Source organism: Protopterus annectens, chromosome 1.part1, assembly GCF_019279795.1.
Source record: "Protopterus annectens isolate FY-2018-M chromosome 1.part1, PAN1.0, whole genome shotgun sequence".
NCBI lineage: Eukaryota > Metazoa > Chordata > Ceratodontiformes > Protopteridae > Protopterus > Protopterus annectens.
Window position 1 is genome coordinate 3,640,190 of NC_056726.1, and position 25,071 is coordinate 3,665,260.

General features: G+C 37.1%; 1 protein-coding gene across 1 annotated transcript in view; it reads right to left on the reverse strand.

Annotated features, from left to right (window-relative positions):
* Positions 1-25,071, reverse strand: part of MBOAT2 (membrane bound O-acyltransferase domain containing 2) — a 2,181,512-nt gene that overhangs the window by 223,176 nt on the left and 1,933,265 nt on the right. Inside the window, exon 10 of the mRNA XM_044073271.1 lies at positions 1,435-1,499. Coding sequence (XP_043929206.1) covers positions 1,435-1,499 — 65 coding nt within the window. The remainder of the gene's footprint in view (positions 1-1,434; positions 1,500-25,071) is intronic.

Genomic DNA, 25,071 nt, shown 5'->3' on the forward strand with positions numbered 1-25,071 from the left:
TGCCTATCCCTCACTACCCATAAACTATTATATAATTTTTACCTATAAATTACTGATTTCCTCCCAAACTACACTGTGCCGAGTCTCCCTTTACATTTCCTACTGAAGAATAGATTTGTTCTTTCCTTTTATATTTTGTATATACTTAACCGGCCTCCTCTCTTGACCTTAGTCTTTCTATTTATCTATATTTTATAACTGCATATGGTATAGTATAAGCATTCTTGCACTACAAGTTCTTCGTTTATCCTCACAGAATGCTATGTTTTAACCTGTAATATTGTATTTTTTATATAATTAATGCTGCTATTTAGTCATCTTTTCCTGTTTTTTTTTTTTGTGTTAATGTAACTGAAATCTGCTTGTTTTAATACGAATATTTTTATTTAGTCTTATTTTGTATATTGATTACTAAGTTTTTCATTTATCTGTAGTGGAGCTTATCTCCCCGGGCCTCTACTGAAAATGGACATGTATCCAGTTAGACTAGCCCGGTCAACAAATGTAAAATAAAAATAAAATAAATAAATAACAACAAAAAATAAAGAGTTAACAGGTAAATGTACTAGTGTGTGTTAAGTGATCTCTGCCTTGCAAAGATGTGGCTCAGGAATAGAACAACTTCTACATATGGTTATAGACCCTTGTTGTAATACATCACCCTCCCAAACACACACGTGCATGATACATGTGAACTGCATAGTGGATTTGCTGTAGCGAGACTTTGTGAAATCAAAACTGCAAATTGAAATGCACAGCGTCTGTTGTACTGAACTGATGCAATTATCTTGAATATCATTTAAGACGGCAACTTATGTCACCAGATGAAATATATGCCTTTAATCTATTTTTGTGTTTAAATCAGACTACACAGTTTCTAAACTATCAGGTTACAACTCTGACTCATTAGTGCATCACAAATGCACATATGATATATATAAAATAAATGCATATTTTCAGAATGTGACTTATGGTCCATTTATAACAGCTTCATGACACATTGCTGATTCACATTTCCACAACTACATTATAATTTTGTGATGCATGATACCACAACTACCACTTATCAGTAAAGCACGTCATCACTGGAAATGTACAGGCTTTTTCCTTTCTGCTGTCTGTCTACGCACCTCTGTGTGTGTGTGTGTGTGTGTGTACATATATATATATATATATATATATATATATATATATATATATATATATATATTATTTATATATATATATATATATACACACACAATACACACACATATATATATATATATATATATATATACACACACACACACACACACACACACACACACACACACACACACACACACACACACACACACACACACACACACATCTATTTAATAAAAAATGTTCAGAGTAGCACCATTTTTAGGTAGTTTTAGCAAGAATTATTAGTTCATGAAAATAACATACCTCTTTAGCCACAGAGCTGTTTGGATATTCCAGTTATCAATAAACATTTTGAAACTTGTAGCAAACTGAAAAATTAAAAAAAAAAGTTGGTTATATGTACATAGAAACTGCTCTATAAAGCTGGTATTAAGTTTGAATTTCTAGTGAAAAGTATAAACATGAAGTTACTGTATTCCTATGCACTTCTAAATCACAATTACTGTCTTCATTCTGGAAAAGGGCTTGGTCTGACAAACTTTTTCCATAAGACTTGAAGCTCAGTTTTCAAGTGTCTCCTCTAAGAACTTAAAAAAAAAAATCAATAGATTGCAGTTACTAGAATTTTTTTTAACTACCATGATAAGTAAAAGGTTTACAAAACTGGTGGGACAAGTAATACGAATTTGAGAAATGTTTAAGTCACCAAACAAGAAAGCTGCTGTAATAAAATGGAGAAGTCAAACATTCTAAAACAGTGTGGCATAGAGTCAGTTTGCAGGCAGTATACCATTCCTAACTACATTTTAACAAAGGGGATTGAATGATGGAGCAAAATCATAACAAAAAAGGCTGTTTCAAAAATACATCATTGTACTTAGATATCAAATATGCCCACCTGCACAACTGAGGTGAAAACAGTTTTATCAACACTGCTAACATTACGCTGTCCTATTAAAATGCAAAGAATGCAGAGATCAATTCAAATTTGCTTCATGTTTTTATGTAATAAAAATTGCACAAAGTGTAAAAAAAAAAGTACAAATTTGAAGCACATTATCTTTTTTGGATACATATGATTGAATTTGAGAAATGTTTAAGTCACCAAACAAGAAAGCTGCTGTAATAAAATGGAGAAGTCAAACATTCTAAAACAGTGTGGCATAGAGTCAGTTTGCAGGCAGTATACCATTCCTAACTACATTTTAACAAAGGGGATTGAATGATAGAGCAAAATCATAACAAAAAAGGCTGTTTCAAAAATACATCATTGTACTTAGATATCAAATATGCCCACCTGCACAACTGAGGTGAAAACAGTTTTATCAACACTGCTAACATTACGCTGTCCTATTAAAATGCAAAGAATGCAGAGATCAATTCAAATTTGCTTCATGTTTTTATGTAATAAAAATTGCACAAAGTGTAAAAAAAAAAAAGTACAAATTTGAAGCACGTTATCTTTTTTGGATACATATGATTGTATTTGTCATGAAATACAGGCTGCCAGTATGCTTTACTGGTTAAGAAAATAAACAGTAATGACATATATTTTGTGTACCTGGTTTGATTACCAAAGTTTTGAATGGCATATTATCCAGCTCTGATGAGGTCAGAAAACACACAGTACTATCCCAAAAAATGTGAAAACAAGTACGTATGCGTAGGTGGCTTAACAGCAGTAAAACAGTGTTAATAACAGACAGACAACTCAGTTTGACTTACCACAGTCTTGACTATTCCTCAAAGACAGGTAAACAGGAATGAAACCTAGAGCAAAATGAATTTCAGGTAAATAGCCAGTGTGGGATACATTTTCTGCTGTTTTTAAAGCAGTTTCATTGTATTACTGTGACATACCTTACAAAATACGTTTTAGGAATGAAGGATTTTGAGTGGGGGGGAGTTCTGTTGGTGGTGGACTCACTCACGGGATACAAATGTCTGTCAGCTGCAGTTAATGTTATTTAGGTTTGAGGGGGAGGCACACAAAGCAGGGTACATTATCCTTCCCTGCTTAATGCAATGCCCTACAAATGTGCTGTTGTTCAGAAATGGGGAGTTTTCCAGAGTTAGACTTCCTACTGAGGCTATTACCACTGACCTAACACCAAAACTGGCAGCACAGTGGCACAGTGAATAACTCGGTCAACTCACAGAAAGAGGCTCTTCAGTTCAGTTCTGGCTGTGATACCTTCTGTGCAGAATCTGCATATCCTCCCTGTGTATGCACGGGTTTTCCCCAGGTACTCTCATTTCTTTTTGCCTCCAAAATACAGGCATTTGGTGGATTGGTAAATCTAAATTGTCCCTAGGTGTGTGTGTGATATAGAAGAAAGGCCTGGTAACCTACTTTCATTTCTTACTTGCCTAGTAACCTTTGCGGATGATGACTGTTCAAAGGGTCACTATAGGAGTCAGATGTGACTTGTAAGCACAGATGGATGGAGTAACAACATGCATCTTTGTAGTGCTGAAAGTAAAAGCGATGAACAAAAAATTTGGTTTTGATCTACATTTTAACATATATGAAAAAGTTAAGCTGGTGTGTATTTCTTTCTGTTAAAGCTGGCCCTTAGCTTACTTTCTGTAGTAAATTATTTGACTTTTAGACACATGAAACATTATTTTATTTTATTCTTAATTTACAACTTTTAAGTTTACTCTTAAATTGAATTCAGCAAACTCTCTTTCACTCAGTTTGGGGATTGACATAATGGTAAAGATGTTCACCTCATAGACACAAGGCACAGGGATTGATTCTTAGTTTTTTGGGGAAGTTGGTAAGGATTAAAATGGTCCACAAAGGCAGCTGGCCTACTACTTACTTACCCATAATTATATATATACCTATGACTCTATATACATAGGAACACAAATGGATTGGATTGTTTGGTTAGGCTTATAAAGGCCCTGGTGATCACCAGCCTATGAACCTTTCATCTTCACTATGTGCTTCTAAACTTCACTCATCTATTGGGCTTGAAAAAGCCCAGAGGGCACACTAATCCATGGAGTTAACAGTATACTGTAATTACTTCTGCAGCTTGCATGGTTTGGGACTACGGCATCAATTCATGATACCAAGCTGACAACTATATTTTTTCAGTGGTAAAATTAGTCAAAGTGGGTACCGAATGGGGAATCCCCTATCGATACTAAGCATAGACATCAAAGTTGATTATAATAATTTGATAGGTGCAGCAGCAATGTTCCCTCCTCCTCCACCTGGCTTGTACCATCTCAGACTGGCAGCTTTCATATAAAACCAGCATTAAAATTATGTCAGCTGTTTACCTACCTTTGACCTGCATAGTATATGAACTTAACCTGGTATTTATTACAGTACTGAAAATTACCAGACTAATTAGAAATGTGTCAGGATATGTTATGCTAATTTAAAATGCTAGTTTATGACATTAAAGCAAACTGCATTATATGTAGATGCAACCACTGCAGGTCAAAGTTGAATACTCTAATGTCATTTTTTGAGGGACAAACAACAATACAGGAATAACTATACTTAACACTAGGTGTAACAATGAAGGTAATGTATGGCTGAACAGGAACTTATATATATTACACAAACATGTACTCTGGTGAATATAATTATTCCACATCTGGACTGCTGTGATTGGCATTGCTTCTGGCTGGTGGACCAATACAGGAATTTTGTTTAATCTAGCTACACTTCCTGTAGCTCCAATGTACGGGCTATGCCACATACCTGTAATATCTAAATATGCTAACTCTGAGGTCACAACAATTTAAGAAAGGGGAAAAGTAGTCACTCCCCTTTTTCCAGTTAGTGCAATGTGTTGAAGGTAGCATACTCGGAAATTGGAGGTGTGGGGGAACTGGAGTCCCAGCTGGCTATAAAACCACTTTATACTTGTCTACATTAATTTTTCCAAGTGCAGCTGTTTTATGAAGCAGTGGGCCTGTGTGGTTGGTATGGTGCTCTTTGGGGGGGGTAGGGTTCAGCAATCTGGAGCAGATCACTAAACAGAGAGCTGTCTGCAGGAACATACCAGTTTCGTTTCTTCACTTGTTATGGGATTAAGTGTTTACTATCACATTCAGAAACAGGATAAAGTGATAGTCACAGAAGTCTATCTAAATCCTTCCCTATCCTTCATGAGCTGCTTTTTACTTTATCTCTTACTGTGTCACCAAAGAGCGTGCATATAATTCCTGTAGGTATTTATGAGAATGGGATTTCTCGGTTTTGCAAACATACTTTAATAAATTTGTGACTCAACAAAGGAAATGTTTGAATCTTTTAGGAAACCAATAATAACTGGTACTCATCATAATATAAAATTTGATTTAGAGTGTTAGAATAGAAAATAGTTTATGGAACAATTATATCAATACTTTTGAAACATGTTTGATTTTGACTCAGATTATTTGTCAGTTAAACTTTATGGTTGAAGGACAGATCTTCACAGATTAGAATAAGAACACTATTACATTCTAAAGTAACAAGGCTATCCAACATTTTAATAAGAGAACTCCTTCCGAGATAATTAGTATGCTTAGATGCCCCCAGATTCCCAGATTCATATAGTGGACTGAGTCTAGGAGAAACAGGAAGCATAAGAATTGCATGACCAGAGAAAAAAACTTATTTTCTCAGGAGGATGGGAATTCAAAGCTTTTGCTGTACCTTTCAAGCATTTCAGGTGATACCAGGGGTAGCAAAGCAAGCACAGAAGGTACTTGGTGGTAATAAGTCCATGGTAGGCAGCACATGTAGTAGTAAATGCAATGCAAATAATCAGCATTCAGAAGGAATATCCACACTACAGTGATAGTGGCTGACCTGTACCCCCTTCACTGTGAACAAATTGTCAAGATGGACACCGTAAGGATTCCCTCTACCTGCTGTGAGTAGGGAAGGAGGGACCACAACCATTCTCATTAATTACAGAGCAATGGTCTTCCTCAGCAATCTATCATACGGCAAAACTATCAGGCCTTTCTATTTTCTGGATAAATACAATGTTGACCCCATTGCAAAAATAACTGGAGAGAAACTAAATATATTTATACTTTTTGCATCTTAACTGTCTTCAAAGAGCTACTGTTTTCAACACTTCCTAAATTAGTTTTTTTTTGATGTGCAGCTTTTTTAATACTACTGTATATGTGCTTTCATGTTCACAGACATTTACAATGCTACTCAAATTAGCTGTGTTTTTTAAATGTACTGTGCACACGGATTTATGTTTGTTTCTTCCTATCCTGTAGTTACAGGTGGGACTTGTTCTTTTCTCACTAAACTTAACTTTATTTTTGCAGGCAGTGGATTGGTGCTTTGAGGAGAATTTCAGATCTATGAGATCAATACTTAATTTTTGCAATGCATTTACACATGCATTATATGACACCTGGAGAAATTTAATATCAAACTAATTTTGCTGTTCAATTATTTCTGATGCTGCCAAATCAGCCTACTGATGTAGTACGTGTTTGTATTCAGTTAGCTAATGACATGTCCAAGTATATATATATATATATATATATATGTACAAATTAAATACAGACTAATTCTAGTCATTCGTAGTTTACTCAGTATAAAATTCTGTTGTACCTCTCAACTGTACAGATTTTCGCAGAATTTCCAGATTTCTGCCTCATATTTTTGGTGTGTTCCTCCTAAAATCTGTACTTTTCTGGCAAATAGCTGAGGATTGAAGTAATTAAATAATGACAAACATTTGAGTTTAAGACTCCACATCCTTCAGAAAATTCATGCTAATGCAGAACTTATTATTCTATCAACTTTCTAAGTTTGTAAGAGCAATATTTAAAATTTGTCCCTATTTGTCCTCCCCCCCCCCCCCCATCATTTTAGGCTTCGTCTAGATTTTTTGCTCTAAGAGGTTGAGATGCTGTTCAACTTCTAGTGGAAACTTAGAATGGGTCATCATTGTATTTCATTAATGATTTGGACAACTTATCTTTTTGGAGGCAGTAGAAGTAACATTATTTCATTTACATTAGATAATGGGTGAATCATACATGAAAATCCTACTGGAGAAATAATGCTCTCCATCAGGGTATTAATGTGCAAATATTGCCTATTAAAAAACAAACTCACTGCTTTATGGCACCATAATAAGCTTCCGTAAAGCAATGACTAAAAAAAAAAATCACATCTTTTTTTACTCTTGCTAAATGCATCTTTGCTGTATAGCAAGTATAAAAAAAGTAAATAAAAAATAATAAACATACAAAATGTAAGAGGTATAGTGATGAACTGACTTATCCAGTTGTGACACAATATATCCCAATTATCATAGTGCTTTTTTCATCAAAGACCCATAACCAGTCCCAAGTTTGGAGGTTGGATTTAACAGAATCATAATCTTACCCTGAAAAAACTTCTCCACCACTGTAACAACTCATTTTTTATCTTAAAATTATGCTTATATGGTGGGAGTTGCCTGACAGTAGCTTTAACATCATTGACCAAAAGCAATGGTGATAAACAAAGTACATCAGGAATATTTCCTGTTCTTGTTGTAATGCATTAAAGGTATACCATTAATAGTATTTAAAATCCCATAACTAAACCTATTTTTTGATACTAAGGTTTTCAAACAATTATAAAGGAATTCCCAATACTATTCTAGCATGTCCAAAGGTCAGTTGTCAATCTCCTCTCTGGTCCAGCTGGTGAATCTGGGAATCTTGAGGCAATGTTACAACTGCCTCATGTACACAGACAACCCTCTCCTCCTCCCAACAAATTCCAACACATGTGAGAGAAGCAACCATATAGCCAAACTGGAGGCTAAGCTCTCTCAACTCAGTACTGGCGTAACCAGTCAGGAGGAGAAGGAAATCATACTCACTACAATTCCAGTCTCACATAGACCTACCACGACAGCAAACCAAACACATAAACACACAAAAACATACTCGGAGGCTCTAAATAAAAATCTGCCTAAGCAGCAGAAACCTCCAAAGCAGACACCCAAGCAACTGCTACCCCAAAACAAAACACATGCAACACATAGCTCACAAAGCCAGTGTGCTGAACAGTCACAGCCCTTAAGGCTATACAACACACTTGATACACTTGTAATAGGTGACTCTATTGTCAGACACACTGACGTCCCACCTATCAGGCTGAACAAGGAGAAGGTCACGGTGAGCTGCCTGTTGGGCGCTAGGATCCGCCACATAACACAAGCACTCAGGTCACTCCAAGACAAGTACAAATATGACTCAGTCATTGTCCATGCTGGTGTGAATGACCTGAGGCGTACCTCCCTGGACTACATGAAAAGAGACATAGAGGAGCTATCTGAGCATGTAGCCCAGGCCGGTATGACCCTGACCTTGAGTAGCATCTTACCCTCACCAAGAATGATGCCACAATATGAAGACAAGATGATCAATTTCAACAATTGGCTTAAGTATTGGTGTCATTCAAAGGGGATCCAATGCCTGTCAGCCTGGGATGACATGCTCAACAAGCCACGATGCTTCACTAGGGATGGTTTGCACCTGTCACCCCTGGGATTTCGGATATTGGCAAAGGCTCTTGGCACCCCCATAGTGCCTTTTTTAGGCAAGGCTCAAAAGACAAACCCACCTCCATAGGTATCACAAGGGATAAGAAACTAAGAGTAATGCTACTCAATGCCAGAAGTCTAAACCTCAAGATGCATGCACTCAAAACTCTCCTTAGCATGGAGAACATCAATATCTGTGCAGTAACAGAAACCTGGTTCAAGGCTCCCGAGATCATCCCAGCACTACTAGGTTATACCGCATACCATGCTTTTCGGCCCCAAAACTTGGACCGAACCCCAAAAGGAGGGGGAGTATCAATATTCGTCAAAGATACCCATGCCTCCAGGTTGGTGACACAGCATGAAGCATCAGAGACTATCCATGTGCAACTAACAGTGGGTAAAACTGCCTTCCAGTTTATAGCCTGCAACAGACCACCCTCCCAAACCCAGGAACCCCACTCGGCCTTCCTGAGAACACTGGAAAATATGAAGGTCTCTCCAAACACCATTATATTGGGCGACTTCAACTACCCAAACATAGACTGGGAGCATTACTCTAGCTCCAACACCCTAGCCCAAAGATTCCTAGAATTTATAAACTCAAATGCTATGGAACAACTTGTTACCACTCCCACAAGAGGGAAAACATACTGGACCTGATCATCACCAACATGGGGGCTCTATGCTCCAGACCAGAAGTGTATCCCTCACTGGTAAGATCAGACCATAAACTAATCTCACTGGATTTTCACATCCCGACCCCACCCCCTGCCCAGAAAACCACAGTGAAAAACTTCTCTAAAGCAAATTTCACACTCCACAAAACTGAGGTGGAATCCTTCAAAGCCCCCGGGCCTGTGGAAAATACGGCCCAGACCGCAGAATCCTTTATAACCGCATTCTATGAACACCTTCAGGAATGCATGGATCATGCAATCCCAAATAAAACCAGATCCTGGCAGATCCTGCCTCAAACCTGGTCGATTTCTTTGAAACAGTCACCAAGGCCATTGACAAGGGGAAGGTGGTCCACACAGCCTACCTGGACCCAGTCTTCCAAAGGCAGGCATCCTGTCTGGTGGACCCCAGCCATAAACAAACTATACAACAGAAGGAGGAAACTACTACATGATAGGGCAAAATCCCAAAAAGGGAAGGCATCTCTGATCAGTATTAGCAAAAAACTACGGGCACTCATAAAATCTTCTAAGGCCAGCTTCAAGAGAAAAATTGCACATGACACTAAGGATAATCACAAGGCTTTCTTTAGTTATGTTAGGAACCTGGGTGGGAATTCCCAGACATGCTCAGAATTAGTCCAAGATGACAAAAAATACACCGAACCCACAGACATTGCCAACACCCTAGCTGACAGTTTCAGCGCAAACTCCCCCCCCCCACCAAAAGGGCAAATATCTATCCCAGCAGAGTGCTGCCCCCCCTGACATCTCAGATGCTCAGGTAAGAGCCGCCCACTCCAAAGCAAAAAACATAGCATCAATGGGACCAGACGGTGTCCTAGGCTGCGACCTACATGAACTCCAAGAAGAGCTAAACCCAAACATAAAACTACTGTTCAATCTCAGCCTTACTACAGGATATGTACCCAAAGAGTGGCGTACAGCAACAGTGGTCCCTCTCCACAAAGGTGGTGCCTCAATGGATCCTGGAAACTATCGCCCCATAAGCCTGACTAGCTTGGTCTGCAAAGCTATGGAAAGGATTATCATGCACCTCATAAATAAAGATATTGGGGACCTATAGACACTGGATCCTACCCAGTTCGGCTTTGTTAAGGGCAGATCCTGCCTCTTAAACCTGGTCAATTTCTTTGAAATAGTCACCAAGGCCATTGACAAGGGGAAGGTGGTCCACACAGCCTACCTGGACCTCGCAAAAGCCTTCGATACAATACCCCACTCGGGCATTATAGATAAGCTCACCAGCTTAAATATAAACCCCTATGTCACTAGATGGGTTGCAAACTGGCTCAAGGACAGAACCCACATGGTTAGAATTGCTGGAGCCATGTCAGACTCCAAACCAGTTACAAGTGGCATCCCACAAGGCTCAGTCCTGGGACCTCTCTTGTTCGGTATATATTTGCTGGAGGTACAGGCCAACAAGGAAGGACTGTGGCTGACCAAATTTGCAGATGACTGCAAACTAAGCGCCATAATAGACTCTCCAGCCAACACAAGCATCCTACAAAAGGGCCTCATAGAAACAGACAACTGGTGCCAGAGCCATGGCCTCAAGCTAAATGCCAAAAAGTGTATAGTCATCCCCTTTGGCAAAAACAAAGTGCCCACAAATTACCACATAGGTGGTAATCCATTAAGTACGGAAGAAGTACTTAGGGACCTGGGGACCCAAGTTGATAGCAATCTCTCATTTGAAAACCACGTGGCCAAAGTGGTTAGAAAAACATTTTATATAGCCCACCTAATCTTGAAGGGATTCACATCTAGATCAGGGGAGGTCATCGTGCCTCTTTACTCATCCCTCATTAGGCCCATAATTGAGTACAATGCCCCTTTTGGGATGTACCTTACCAGACACCTGCAGCAACTGGAAAGACCCCAAAAGTACCTCACCAAGAGGATCAAAGGCTCAAACAGATGCCATATGCTGCCCGGTTAAAGAAACTCCAGCTCTACTCAGTGGCATACCGCCCGCTGAGAGGCGATCTGTGCCTGATGTATAAAGCCATGTCCAACCCGGAATTAATGGACATGCTGCACCTCAGAAAATCCAAATCCCATTGAGCTACGCGCTCGAGAGACTTGAACCTCAGCACTGAAATAAATAGGACATGCTGGAGGGACAGATTCATAACCCGGAGGCTCCCTTCACTCTGGAATAAAATCCCAGTCCAAGTTAGGCAGAGTCCCTCATTGACTCTCTTCAAGAGGAATCTTGATGAGTGGATGGGAGATTGTAGGTTTACCCCGGGTATCACTTTTGTGTCACTGTTAGACAGAGGCACAGTATACTAACCTCGAAAAAGGGCATAGCAAAATTAATTTAAAATGGGTGGCGAAAGCCAAACACACTCTGGCTAGGCTTATAAATGCCCTAGGGCAGATAGCCTAGTATGAACCTATGAACCTATGAACGAATGTTGGGTGTACTCCAATTTCCTGTATAAACACATCTTATCTTGTTTGGAAATTTCAGGATTAAATTTTTGTCTGTCTGTTGAATGAAAAACTTCTGTAAAACCCTACTAGCTGAACAGTTCAGTTCTTACATATTAGTTTCACACAAATTATATCTGATACAGTAGTTTAGGGACACATTTATAACACCAAAAGGAGAACAGCAGCATTATATCAAACAAAAAACACTGAAAACAGAAAAGTCGATGAGATGGTGGTACAGTGGGGTCAAGGATTTTTTCCCTGCTGTAGTGCGATCTCACAGCTGGTGCATGCATAGTCAGCAGGGTGTATGGGAGGGGGGGGGGGTGAGGGGGAGACTTGCGCTCCTGCATAGAACAAATTCTTACTTTTTTTGCTTTTGGAGTTCTGGTGCATTCTGTTCGACTTTCAGCTTTATAAAAGTATTCCAGTCAATTGACACAAATAGTGAGCAATAGCATTTTTTTAATATAAATCAAAATTCCCCCATCAGATCTGCTCCTTCTGTAACATTTACAGGAAACATGCAGTTATGGTACCAAGTTTCTGTTAGAATTCCTACATCAATATATTTCCTTCTAGAAATACAGTTTCCATGTCACTCTTGTTAGACTTCATACATTATGATGAAAGAAAACTCTCTTCAGGAATTTGGTTCAAACTGAAGTAAGTTGGACATCTAAAACCTATTTTACAAGATTCAATAACTTTGCACCAATAATTTTATTCTGCGTATGGCTCAGGTGATAATTGTCCTTAGAAAAATAACCATTTTTCAAAACCTTGTATTCTCAAATTGAAATGTTCATTTCCCAGTCTATGCATTGGCTTCCTAATACAGTTATTTACAATAAATATTATCTGTCTTAGTTAATGACCATCCAAATTTATGGTCAGGTAAGATATCTACAAATGATAGTTTCACGCCAAACTTTATACAAAATTTCTTTAACTTCTCTAACTTCCTGCAAAACTGACTTTGTTTTCCTAGTATCATTGTGTCTACCAAAAACAATGAAATGTTAAAATTTGCTTCCCACAAAGCAATTTACTGACTCTCAATTTAATATCTCTCATCAGGCAAGAATAAGGCACCCTATTGTAATATTAAAGGTACAATTCCTGGTAAGAAGTTCCTTTAAAAGAATCCTCAGTACTACAAACTTTGGTGGGTCTGAACATGAGTCTTCCTTCCTTAATAATATGTGCATGGTCAATTTTCTCTACTTCACTATTCATGCTCTGTAGCATTACTACATCACTTCCCAGAATTAGGACTTCATGGGAGTATAAATTCACTATTTCTCTATTCAAACTTTAGCATCTGCAGCCTTGCCAAATACTTTTCTGTCATCTTTTTTTTTTCATGTGTCATCTTCCTTCAGGTTAGCAGCTTCTGTTTTGTCTAGTTCTTCCTCTCACAGAGTCACCCCTAATCCAGCAAAGTGTGCTTCATGGTCATAGATGGTTTCTCTGCCTACAGAATGTGTTCTAAAGTCACAGGCCTCTAGCTTCTGTCCTATTATTTGTGGTCCCATCATATTGCTACTCATTGATTCATTACCAGCCAGCATTCAAAGGTTAACACCATTTAGAATTACATTGTCAGTATTTTGCAATTTTATAGAATCAATATCACTAGCAACTTGTACTAGCTGAGCTTCTTTATCATGTGTTGCTATTTTGTCACCTTGTACCATTTAATACATACATACAAATATTTCAAGCACCAGCATTAATGCCCTTCTAGTTTGTCAATATACCAGAACAGCTGTTCTCATAATAAGTGTCTAGGCTGTTCTTAAGAACATCTAAACTAGTACTTGCTTTAATGTAATTTGGTAGTCTTTTCCATGCTTCAACTGCACTCTCATAGAATCAATTGGTATACATTTCATTCCTAAAGAATCTTCTACATATTTGCCTGACGATTCTCTACTACTTTTTGATAAGCCCAAACATTCACAGAGGTAGTTGTCTCTAAATGCCCTATGTACCCAAATAAGATTTCCTCTTAAATATCTATGAGAGACACCATACAAGTTCAGATATTTTAGTGTTTCATAATAACTTAAAATTTTCACATCTATGGATGCTCTTGGTATATTTAGTCTGTACTGTTTTCAGTTTACTCATGCTTGTTTTCTTATAAGGTTTCCTTATTGTTATTCCATGCACAAGTTTGGGTTTAAGTTAATTAACAAACAATGACTTCATCATTTTTGATTTTCTAGACTTTATAAATCTTTTTTATACAACCTATAGATCTATAACTATCATTAACCAATTGGTTGATATGATTAGAAAAACCTCACAGCTGGATCTACCCATATACCCAGGTCCTTAAATGAGTCTACAGTTTCAATTACTGTGTGCTGTATTCACTTTCAATATTCATCTTTCAATGTATGTCTCCCCAAGTCTCATATGCTTACTTTTTGATGTATTTATCATCATATTATTGTCGTGCCCAAGTAATTAATTTTTCAAGTTCTTTTGCAGATCTGCCCTATTTGTGACACATGTAATCAGTTTACCCAATTTCAGGTTATCTGCATACGGAGTGTAGAACACCTCAGGTGAAAATGTTAGGTCTGAAAGATATAATCTAAACAAGTAAGGGCCTAGGACAGAGCCCTGTGGGACACCCAGACTGTAACCAAGGATTTCACCTGTCCAGTTGCTGTATGATACTTGCCATGTCCTATTTGTAAACCATGCAGTTGTCCATCTTATCAAGAGTACATCAATACCTAGTTGTACTAATTTATTGATTAGTGTTTTGTGAATGACCCTGTCAAATGCTGAAGTTAAATTTATATAAATTACATCACAGCACATTTCATTCATAGCTGATGTTATATATATATATATATATATATATATATATATATATATATATATATATATATATATATAATTTTCTTGATCTTGTCTCACACTATGCTTAATTTGTTTGTCCAGTTGCTTATTTCAGTCTTCAAAGTTGTAGTTTGACCTTGTTTCCATTTTTTATATTTTTTGTCCCTCACCTTAATCAGGTATCTTGTTTTTATGGAAATCTATCCCCCTGGCATTGTATGCCTAAATTCTGATGCTAAAACTTTTTTTATTTTTATTTTTTGCACTCAATTTCTCTTTCAAAAATTTCCACATTCCTTCTGCAGTTTTTCCATTGAACACATCACTCCTATTAGTTTTGCAAAGTGACCATTTTGCTTCCATATAATCTGTAATTCATTTTCTGTGTTTTGGTTTAGATTTCAGTTTGGCAGAGTTATCTAGCAACAAATTAACCTTTATAACCCAATGATCACTGCACATTAATGGTGGTAAAACTTGACATGAAATAACAGTAATTAATGTCTTTAGCACACAATGTTGAGTATGTTCCTTTCCCTGGTATTTTTTTTACAATCTGAATCAATTGCTGTTCATAAACATATGTTGTGAATAATTTCCTTACTGATGTTGTTGAATCAATAATATTCCAGTCTGTTTCTGCTAAATTTAAGTTCCCAGCCACTATTATTCTTCACTCCTGTGTTTCATGCAAGAAGTGTATAAATTCATCTAGGTCATCTGCAGTTAACTTTGGTGGTCTATACACTCCAACAATTGTTTTATGTTCCAGGGTTGTCTTCATTGTCACAGTTATACAATCTATAGCATTGGTGTTATCACTGAACATGTAGTAATCACAGGTCTCGTAGCTATGTTTAATTCCTTTCATAATACTTCCACCTGATTTTCTGTTCGAATGTCTGTTACAGTAAAATCATTTATACCCTAACAGAACTGGTTTCCAGCCATTATTCTTTAACTATGTTTCACAAACAACAACATCAATCTTCTGGGAACATAGCAAATTTCCCAATAATAAAACTTTACTATTAATGCTCCTAGCATTATCAACCATCACAGATGCATCAAATGTTGCTGTGTACTGTTACATTTTTGTCCTGGCAAAATCCTGCCTTGTTTTTGTCAAATACTGCAAAACATCTGGTGCAACAATCTGTTCCACGATCCTGACAAATGCACCCCCATCCTGTCTGAAAACGTGTGCCCAAAATTAGGCTTGGATTCTCTACACATTTCCATTTTTTTCAAAACAGGACTTTCTTCATATAGGTATTTACCCCTAAAAATCTTTTCATTCACAGTGACCTGACTCTCCTTTACATATGAGATTTGTGAAAAACACATCCTAACACCTGTACAAGCTATACCCTCTAAGACAGCTGTAAGTTCCCTACTAAAAGTCAGGCAGTCTTTGCAAATGACATAATTTGTACCGACATGGATATAAACAGCTCCATACTTCCTTACATTAAGGCATTCTAAGGCTTGTCTAACATCCGCTATTTTTGCTCCTTGCAAGAATAACATGATTCAATGTTCATTATCTTCTCTGCAAATGTAAGTATCAGTTCCTCTAATAACTGAATCTCCAATTACAAGAATATCTTTTCTCACCAGATCTGAAGAATCTTCAATTTTTAATTCAATAATATCTGCTCTATCAGTTGTTACAAAGGAGTGATCTTTGTCATATATTTCTCATCCAGCTGGCTTTGTACATGCACAGCTTGAGCCATGTTGTCAACATTTACTTTTCTCCTTTTTTTCTTACAATAATATTCTTCAGTCCTTCCACGTTCAGTTTTGATTTCTTCCTTTTCACCTGACCTTGCATCTTTTTTCTCCCTTCTCTTTTGGAAACTTTCTGCCTTTTCTGTAGACTGAAGGTTTTCTGATAGAAAAATGTTATCATTCCCTGTAATCTGCATGTTACATAACAAAACAGTGTCGTTTTTAATATGTATTCTCCTTATAGACATTAATCAGTTTCTTTTTCTTCCGAACTTCCTCCTTTCTTCCATTTCCTTCTAAACACTCTGAATTGTCAGATTGCTGATTACTTGTATCCAGAATTGAAAACCAAAAGATGCAACTGCTCTGATAAAGAGACCAAAACTCACAAGTCCAGGAAATAGTCAAACAAAAAAGAAGTAGGTCTCACCACGATGTTGCTGAAGAATTCCAAAGTCGTCAGGGGCATCGTCGTGTTTCATAGTGGTTGAGTGATCTTTACAGAGAATAGACACATCCTTTCCTAAATGATTTCTATTTGGTTTTTACTTAACGTCATTTATCTCACCAGTCCAGTCATTAATACATGTAGCAACAGTTCTCTAAGCCATGCCAATTACACAAGTGCAATCATCATCATCGGTAAATCTACATTTACTACTAATAATGGTTAGCAAATCATCCAACTTTTGACATGAGGAACAGAGATCACCAGTGTTATCAGGTGTTACCTTTAAATATGCATAGCATTTAGTACACTGTACAAGATATTTGTGCTTTAGCAAATCATTAACAGCACAGTCATTTAAAGAATCCATATTCAGCTTGAAATTAATAAAAAAATGATAAAAGAAAAGACTAATCAAAACAGTTACCACAGAATTCAGAGAGAACTTAAATCAACTTACGTAGGAAAAATCACACAAAAAATATACAACAAAATACTAAAGTACAGTAAAGTTGTTAGTCTGACTGTACAAGTTCTGAAAGTCAAATGAAAGTTATTTCTTTATGTCGCACACAATTGAGCACAATAACTTTCATTCACTTATTGATCTCAATCTCACGTCAGTTGCCCTGCTAGACAGGGGTCCAGGGAAGTAAATAGTGGGAAGAAATAGCCAGGGAATTGTTATGGCTAGGCTTGTATAGGCCATAGGGCTGATAGCCTAGTACCAACCTATGAACTTCTTTTTAACAGTAAAGGTCAATAAATCACAAGCCAAAACAGGATTACTTAGATAAGATCAGGATTGTCCTCTCTGCAGTCTGTGTGACTTTATAGCTGACTAGGTCATTTAGGTTGCCTAGAGTTTGCCTGTCTAAAACCTATCCTTTTCTAATAACAAACAGTGAAAATTAAAGGTAAAACAACCAAATATAAATCAAAGTAAATCTTGTCTACAAGCTATCCCGTCCTTTCTATAAACAGTGAAAAACAGTGAAAAACAGTGACAAGAAATAGCATATAAATTCAAATAAAACTTCTCTTACTAGGCAACTCCACAGTAAATCACAAACCAAGACAGGACTGTTTAGATAAGCTCTGACATCTAAGATATTTACATGCATTACATACTACACTACTTTCTTTGAGCAGGCAATGATCATTTCAGACCATACTGCAGCCCCTTACAAGAGGACAAAATGTATCAGATTGTACCATTACATAATCTTACTAAGTGTTTACTTGGTCCAAGGTTCAGCCGAATGGCTCCACATTCTGCACCTGAATGACCTGTCCATTCCCCATGGGGGTGAGAGCCTTCCATACCATTCATTTACCTGCTGAGGTGAGAGTCAGGTGGTAATGAACAGGCCCACTCTGCAGGTCCTGTAGACTGGCCTATCAGCAGCCTGTTGACTCCACTAGAGTTATTGGGAGGTGCACTTCCACACATGTACAATCTCCCAACCAAGTGGCACACCACTTACAGCATGGGCTAGCTAGGCTCTTTATGCTACAACAATTGCCAAGGCAGTGTGTCAAGCTGCTTATCTTCTTCCAGAATTGGCGAGCTGGTGGCAGCTGCTCAGTTCCATCCTCCTCTCCTGGTCTCTTCAGCACCCATGCTGTGATTTGCATTTACAATTTATTTTCATTTTCTGATCAGAAATCTACCACTAATCCCTCTAGGATTACAAGTCAACCTAGTCAAGCACGGTTTTTGAATCTTCATGGTGCTGCAGCAATGCACTGTCAATCACTATCAGTTGCTTATTTAAATGCATCAGGGAGCAATGCCAAGTTCCCTTACCAAGCAAGTCTCTGCCAGTTCCAAATGTAACAGCGATAGTGGAATGGAGTACTCACAATTTGCTCCTAGGGACACAGCAACTCTTCCGCTACTTTAAACAGTAAAAGCACTGCAGCCTCAGTATAAAATAATAAAAACAAATTAGAACAGACAGAATTTGAGCAAGGAAATCCCATAAAACGCAACTGAATGGATTTCTGGTATCTGAATATGTGAAAAAGATTATGGACTTCATCAGCTGGCTTAAATCATGGTGTCAATCCAGGAAGATTCAAATACTCTCCACTTGGGAGGTAATGTGTGTGGCCAAAATGGACTTTACAAGGGGTGGGATACACATAGCGTTGCCACCCCTCCGTTTTTTTTCCGGAGTGCCCGGAAATCAATAGGGCACTCCGGTTCTCCGGTTCTCGCTCTTGGAGTCCGGAAATAAGTTGTACGACGTCAGCGCGTCTGTACGACAAAAAAAAAAAAAAAAAAAAAAAAAAAAATGACATTGCCGTCTTGGACTCTGTTGATTGGCTGCTTGCTGCAGAAGAGGCTCGTGCAGCAAGCAGCCAATCAACACTTAGATTTGCAAGTCAAATCCCCGCAAAGCCCGCGAAAATTAGGGGATAAAAAGCGGTGCTCCAGCTATACTTTTACCTTTTACTGTCAGTACAAGGTCGGTACGTAAGGTCTGAAATTTCTTGCTGGTTCGGCTGTTCGGGACGTCTTCAGTGGATTGCCTGGTGTGGTGTGCTGGTTTCATTTGCTGCTGCTGCCTGGAGGAGCCTGGAAGGATTGCCCTAGCCCTGCTGCTTGCCTTGCTTGCTGGAGTCTTGCCCTGCCTGGAGCCTGGAAGGATTGCCCTAGCCCTGCTGCTTGCCTTGCTTGCTGGCATCTTGCCCTGGAGAGGTGCTGTGGACTGGCCGACCGGGTGGTGTTGTGTTCCCCTGCCTGCTTGCTGGCCCTTTGTTAGCTGCCTGTTCTCTTCTGGCTGAGAGCTTGTTTAAGGAGCCCTGCTGCTGCTTTTTCCTGGAGGTAAGTGGAATTTTTTTAATGGATAAATTCTTTGGAATTAAGGTAGATTTTCAAAGATTAGTGTGACAAGGGGAATTAAATATTGCCAGCACAGCTACTAGTGAATTTTTTAAATATTAAATTTATATTAATTCACTAGCTGTGCTGGCACTATCTCATTCACTGATGGTGACAAAATGTGTGTAACTGTATCTAGATGTTCAACATGTGGTGATTATTAACTAGAACAATTTCTAGTTTGTAATCACCACATCTACCTTATTCTTTATCTGTAGTTTGTAGTATACTGTCTGCAGATATATATAGGAAGGGTTTGTTTGGCTGTTTTAACTGCAGTTAGTGTAACTATTTTTCATGTGGGTGCACTTTGATTTATTATTTTTCATGTGGGTGCACTTTGATTGTATACTGACGGAGTTATATAGGGTTCTTGCTATGATTGTAGAGCTATGATTGTAGAACTATCATTTCTCTAGTCATCACTGCTATGTTTACCTTGATCTGCATTTTATAGGGTATACCAAAGCTGTTTTTACTGCAATGTTTTAAATATTTCATCTGGTTTTGGACTTGGTTACAGTGAATATATAATGACTACATGATTTGTATAGGATGCTTGGACTGTCGATCTGTCTTTTCTAGTCTGTCATCACTGTGATGTTTACCTTGACCTGTGCTTTTCTTCCTAGGGTGTCTATGTCTAGGGTGTATAGTCTTCGTATTGTAGTGAGGCTTAAATGTAGCTTTTTATCTAGCTTGTCATCAGCACTGTTTACCTTTATCTGTGTTTTCTAGGGTATACCGTCTATACCAAGGCTTAGATCATTTGATGTTACAGTGAATATATGACTACATGATTTGTATAGGATGCTTGGACTGTAGAACTGTATTACTTGAGGCTGCTAGATCAAATGCCAAATATAGCTTCAAGTATAAGCAATGATTTCTAGCAAAACTGTGAAGATACTTTAAGCAGTTGCTTTTCTTTTACTATTGTGTGTGGTGAACCCTTAATGTACTGCTTTGAATGAACTGGTGTTTTAATATCTAAGTAATTGTATTTCCATTTAGTACTACCTGTGATATTAGACTTCGGCTTAGTTTTCCCATGCTCGTGTGTGATGTACTGTTGTATGTAGTGAACCTTTGAATGAAGTATTGCTAAATAAAGTTTTTTTTTTAATTTACTTTTGACTCGGTGCACATTTTTCTTATTGGTAACTGTATGTGATATTAAAGACTTGTGCTGAAGGGTGCTAGAGTAAAGGGGTGTGGCTATTAAAGGGAATGGGTGTGGCTTGATTGGGCATGGGGCGGGGCTTGTTTGTCAGGAAATGGCACAGTAGAAAGGTGGCAACCCTAGATACACACTCTTCAAAAGGAGTAATGGTACTGAATGTGAAGATTGGAGGAAGATGGGTGAAGGCTGCCAACCTAGTCAAATAGAATTTTATACATAATTCTATCAATTGTATAAATAAATGTAAAATTCAGGCTTGTGTTTTTAAATGAAAGAAAACAATGTAAAACGTGAACTTCAAGATTATTGCAACATTGCCATTTGCTGTAAGGAAAACCAAGCCAAGCATTTCAAATGTGTCTTTTGAAGCTGAAAAGATCTTATGAATCTCTCTGATGTTTACAAATCGGCTCCAGTGAGTCTGGATGAAAGTTTTAGGCCCATTGTTTTAAGGTTAAAGTTAAGGGCCAGAATTTACATGTGGAAGGTGCTTTATTGCTCTGGTTTCTGCTAGAGTGTATATGTGAAATACCTTTTATTGCTGTAGTCTCCTGAGCAGGTGTTATCTTGCTAAATAATGCAGTTTGTGGCCTGGGAACTACAGACTGTCAAAAATGATGAAATTTGGGAGGGTCTTAGAGAGCTGTTGGTTAGTGTTTAAAAACTATTGTTGAGTGAGAGACTGGGGAGCATTTTGGTCTTGGATATCTAACCCAGCACTGCTTATGCTTTATGTATGTAAGTAGGATTATAGCACTGTGATTTCTCTTAGGAATAGTTAAACTTAGAAGAAAGTTAGGCTAAGTATTTTTCTTTGACATCAGACCTGTCCTATTGTATTATTTTAAGTTTCTGTGTGATCTCTGAACTCTTAGATATTTCTGTGGTGTAGTAGTATTGTCTTGTGTTTTACTTATTTATTATTAAATATTTTAAAATCCTTTACCTGTGGCTGGTTTATGTAGAGATAATTTAACCTCTAAAGTACATTACATATTTATAAAACAAAAAGCACCAGATACTGAATAAAATAATCCAATGCCAAAGAGGTGAAGTAGAAGAATATAATACAAAAAATAGCGTACAAACTGTCTTTATTTGACCGCTTTCGTAAAAAAACTTCCTCAGAATGAACAAACACATATCAAAAACTCATTTAAATACATTAATCACTTAATTGATCAATACAAATAGACCAATAAAAACAAAGATAGTGAACATCACTTAAAAAGACAGTGTTATTAAAAAAGGAAAGAAACTACTTTCCCTTTATCAGTAACTTGTAATTTACGATCTTTTAAAAACATTTTACATTTATAAATTCATTTAACCCAGGGGGAATGTCAGATTTTAATTTTATCTGCCACATAGCTTCCCTTTGTTCCAAGTAATTTTTAAGGTCGCCTCCCTAGGATCAAAGAACATTCCTCTAAAATAGTAAATAAAAACTTTTTATATGTTGCACAAATACAGGAATGTTTATATAAAGCATTGGTCAGGTCTCTACGTTTAATGGCATAATTATGCTCCTTAATGCGTGTACTCAATTTCCTGGTGGTCATTCCAACATAAAATGCTGGACAACCTGAACAAAATGAAATATATACCACTTTAGTGGTGTCACAATTAACCAAACCAGGTACCTCAATAGTATAAGGGATAGTACTCACAGATATATATGGACTTACCAAAATAAATCTGCAAGCAGTACATCTATGACAACAGTGCATCCCATGTTTAGTTGATATTTTATTTTTATTTATTTTTTTACCATTTTGTAGAATGTTTTTCAGATTATATTCATTACGAAAAACACATCTTGGTTTGTCACCTAAAACCAAAGAAATGTCGGGGTTACCTTTTATTATTTTCCAATTATTTTCCAGAATGGAACATAAATCCTTACTATCTGCGCTCATTTCTAAGGAGCAAGTTAAAGTGGGTTTAAATGCCTCTTTGCGATTAAAGACTGTTAACCCGTTGGTGTTATTAGATGAACTACATAAAATTGGGGGAAAATCTGCATAACGTCTATCAAAAATCCCATTGGCAATATTCACCAACCTAGCAATATCGTAACCTCTTTTTAAAAATAATTCAATAATGAAATCAAATTCAGCAATCAAGTCATCGTCTCTAGTCGTCATACGACTTGCCCTTATAAATTGCCCCTTAGGGATGTTGTTAATCATATGTTTTGGGTGTCCACTGGAATAATGTAGGTATCCATTTGTAAAGGTATTTTTACGATGTATGTTAGTCTGAAATTTATTCTCAATGGCATCCCACCATAAATGAACATCCAAAAAATTAACAACACTTCCAACATCACCTTTTGTAAACTTTAAAAATTCAGAAAAAGAATTTAAATAATCCATAAATGGATCTACTATTTTAGGCCCCCCAGGTAAAATAAAAAACAAATCATCAACAAACCGACAATAAAATAAAACATTAAATTTATCTTCTAATAAAGGGATTATTTCATTTTCCCACCAAGCCATCACTGTATTGGCGTAAGCGGGGGCAGCTGGTGAGCCCATCGCTACGCCTTTTATCTGTTTAAAGTATTGATCTCCAAACAGAAAGAAATTATTATCCAAAATAATTTCTAATAATGAACAGATGGTGTTAGTAATGGAGGTGGAAAAAGTTCTTCTCTGACATAGGAAACTACGCACAGCCTCTATTCCTTGATCATGAGGAATACATGTAAAAAGCGACACAACATCAACAGTAATAATAGTATGAGTACCAACAACAAAAGTGAGGTTGTCCAAAAAACCTTTTAGTTTACTCAAAAAATGCCAAGAATCTTTGACATAAGAGGATTGACATTCTAACAATGGTCCCAACAATGAGTCAATACTTTAAACAGATAAAAGGCGTAGCGATGGGCTCACCAGCTGCCCCCGCTTACGCCAATACAGTGATGGCTTGGTGGGAAAATGAAATAATCCCTTTATTAGAAGATAAATTTAATGTTTTATTTTATTGTCGGTTTGTTGATGATTTGTTTTTTATTTTACCTGGGGGGCCTAAAATAGTAGATCCATTTATGGATTATTTAAATTCTTTTTCTGAATTTTTAAAGTTTACAAAAGGTGATGTTGGAAGTGTTGTTAATTTTTTGGATGTTCATTTATGGTGGGATGCCATTGAGAATAAATTTCAGACTAACATACATCGTAAAAATACCTTTACAAATGGATACCTACATTATTCCAGTGGACACCCAAAACATATGATTAACAACATCCCTAAGGGGCAATTTATAAGGGCAAGTCGTATGACGACTAGAGACGATGACTTGATTGCTGAATTTGATTTCATTATTGAATTATTTTTAAAAAGAGGTTACGATATTGCTAGGTTGGTGAATATTGCCAATGGGATTTTTGATAGACGTTATGCAGATTTTCCCCCAATTTTATGTAGTTCATCTAATAACACCAACGGGTTAACAGTCTTTAATCGCAAAGAGGCATTTAAACCCACTTTAACTTGCTCCTTAGAAATGAGTGCAGATAGTAAGGATTTATGTTCCATTTTGGAAAATAATTGGAAAATAATAAAAGGTAACCCTGACATTTCTTTAGTTTTAGGTGACAAACCAAGATGTGTTTTTCGTAATGAATATAATCTGAAAAACATTCTACAAAATGGTAAAAAAATAAATAAAAATAAAATATCAACTAAACATGGGATGCACTGTTGTCATAGATGTACTGCTTGCAGATTTATTTTGGTAAGTCCATATATATCTGTGAGTACTATCCCTTATACTATTGAGGTACCTGGTTTGGTTAATTGTGACACCACTAAAGTGGTATATATTTCATTTTGTTCAGGTTGTCCAGCATTTTATGTTGGAATGACCACCAGGAAATTGAGTACACGCATTAAGGAGCATAATTATGCCATTAAACGTAGAGACCTGACCAATGCTTTATATAAACATTCCTGTATTTGTGCAACATATAAAAAGTTTTTATTTACTATTTTAGAGGAATGTTCTTTTGATCCTAGGGGAGGCGACCTTAAAAATTACTTGGAACAAAGGGAAGCTATGTGGCAGATAAAATTAAAATCTGACATTCCCCCTGGGTTAAATGAATTTATAAATGTAAAATGTTTTTTAAAAGATC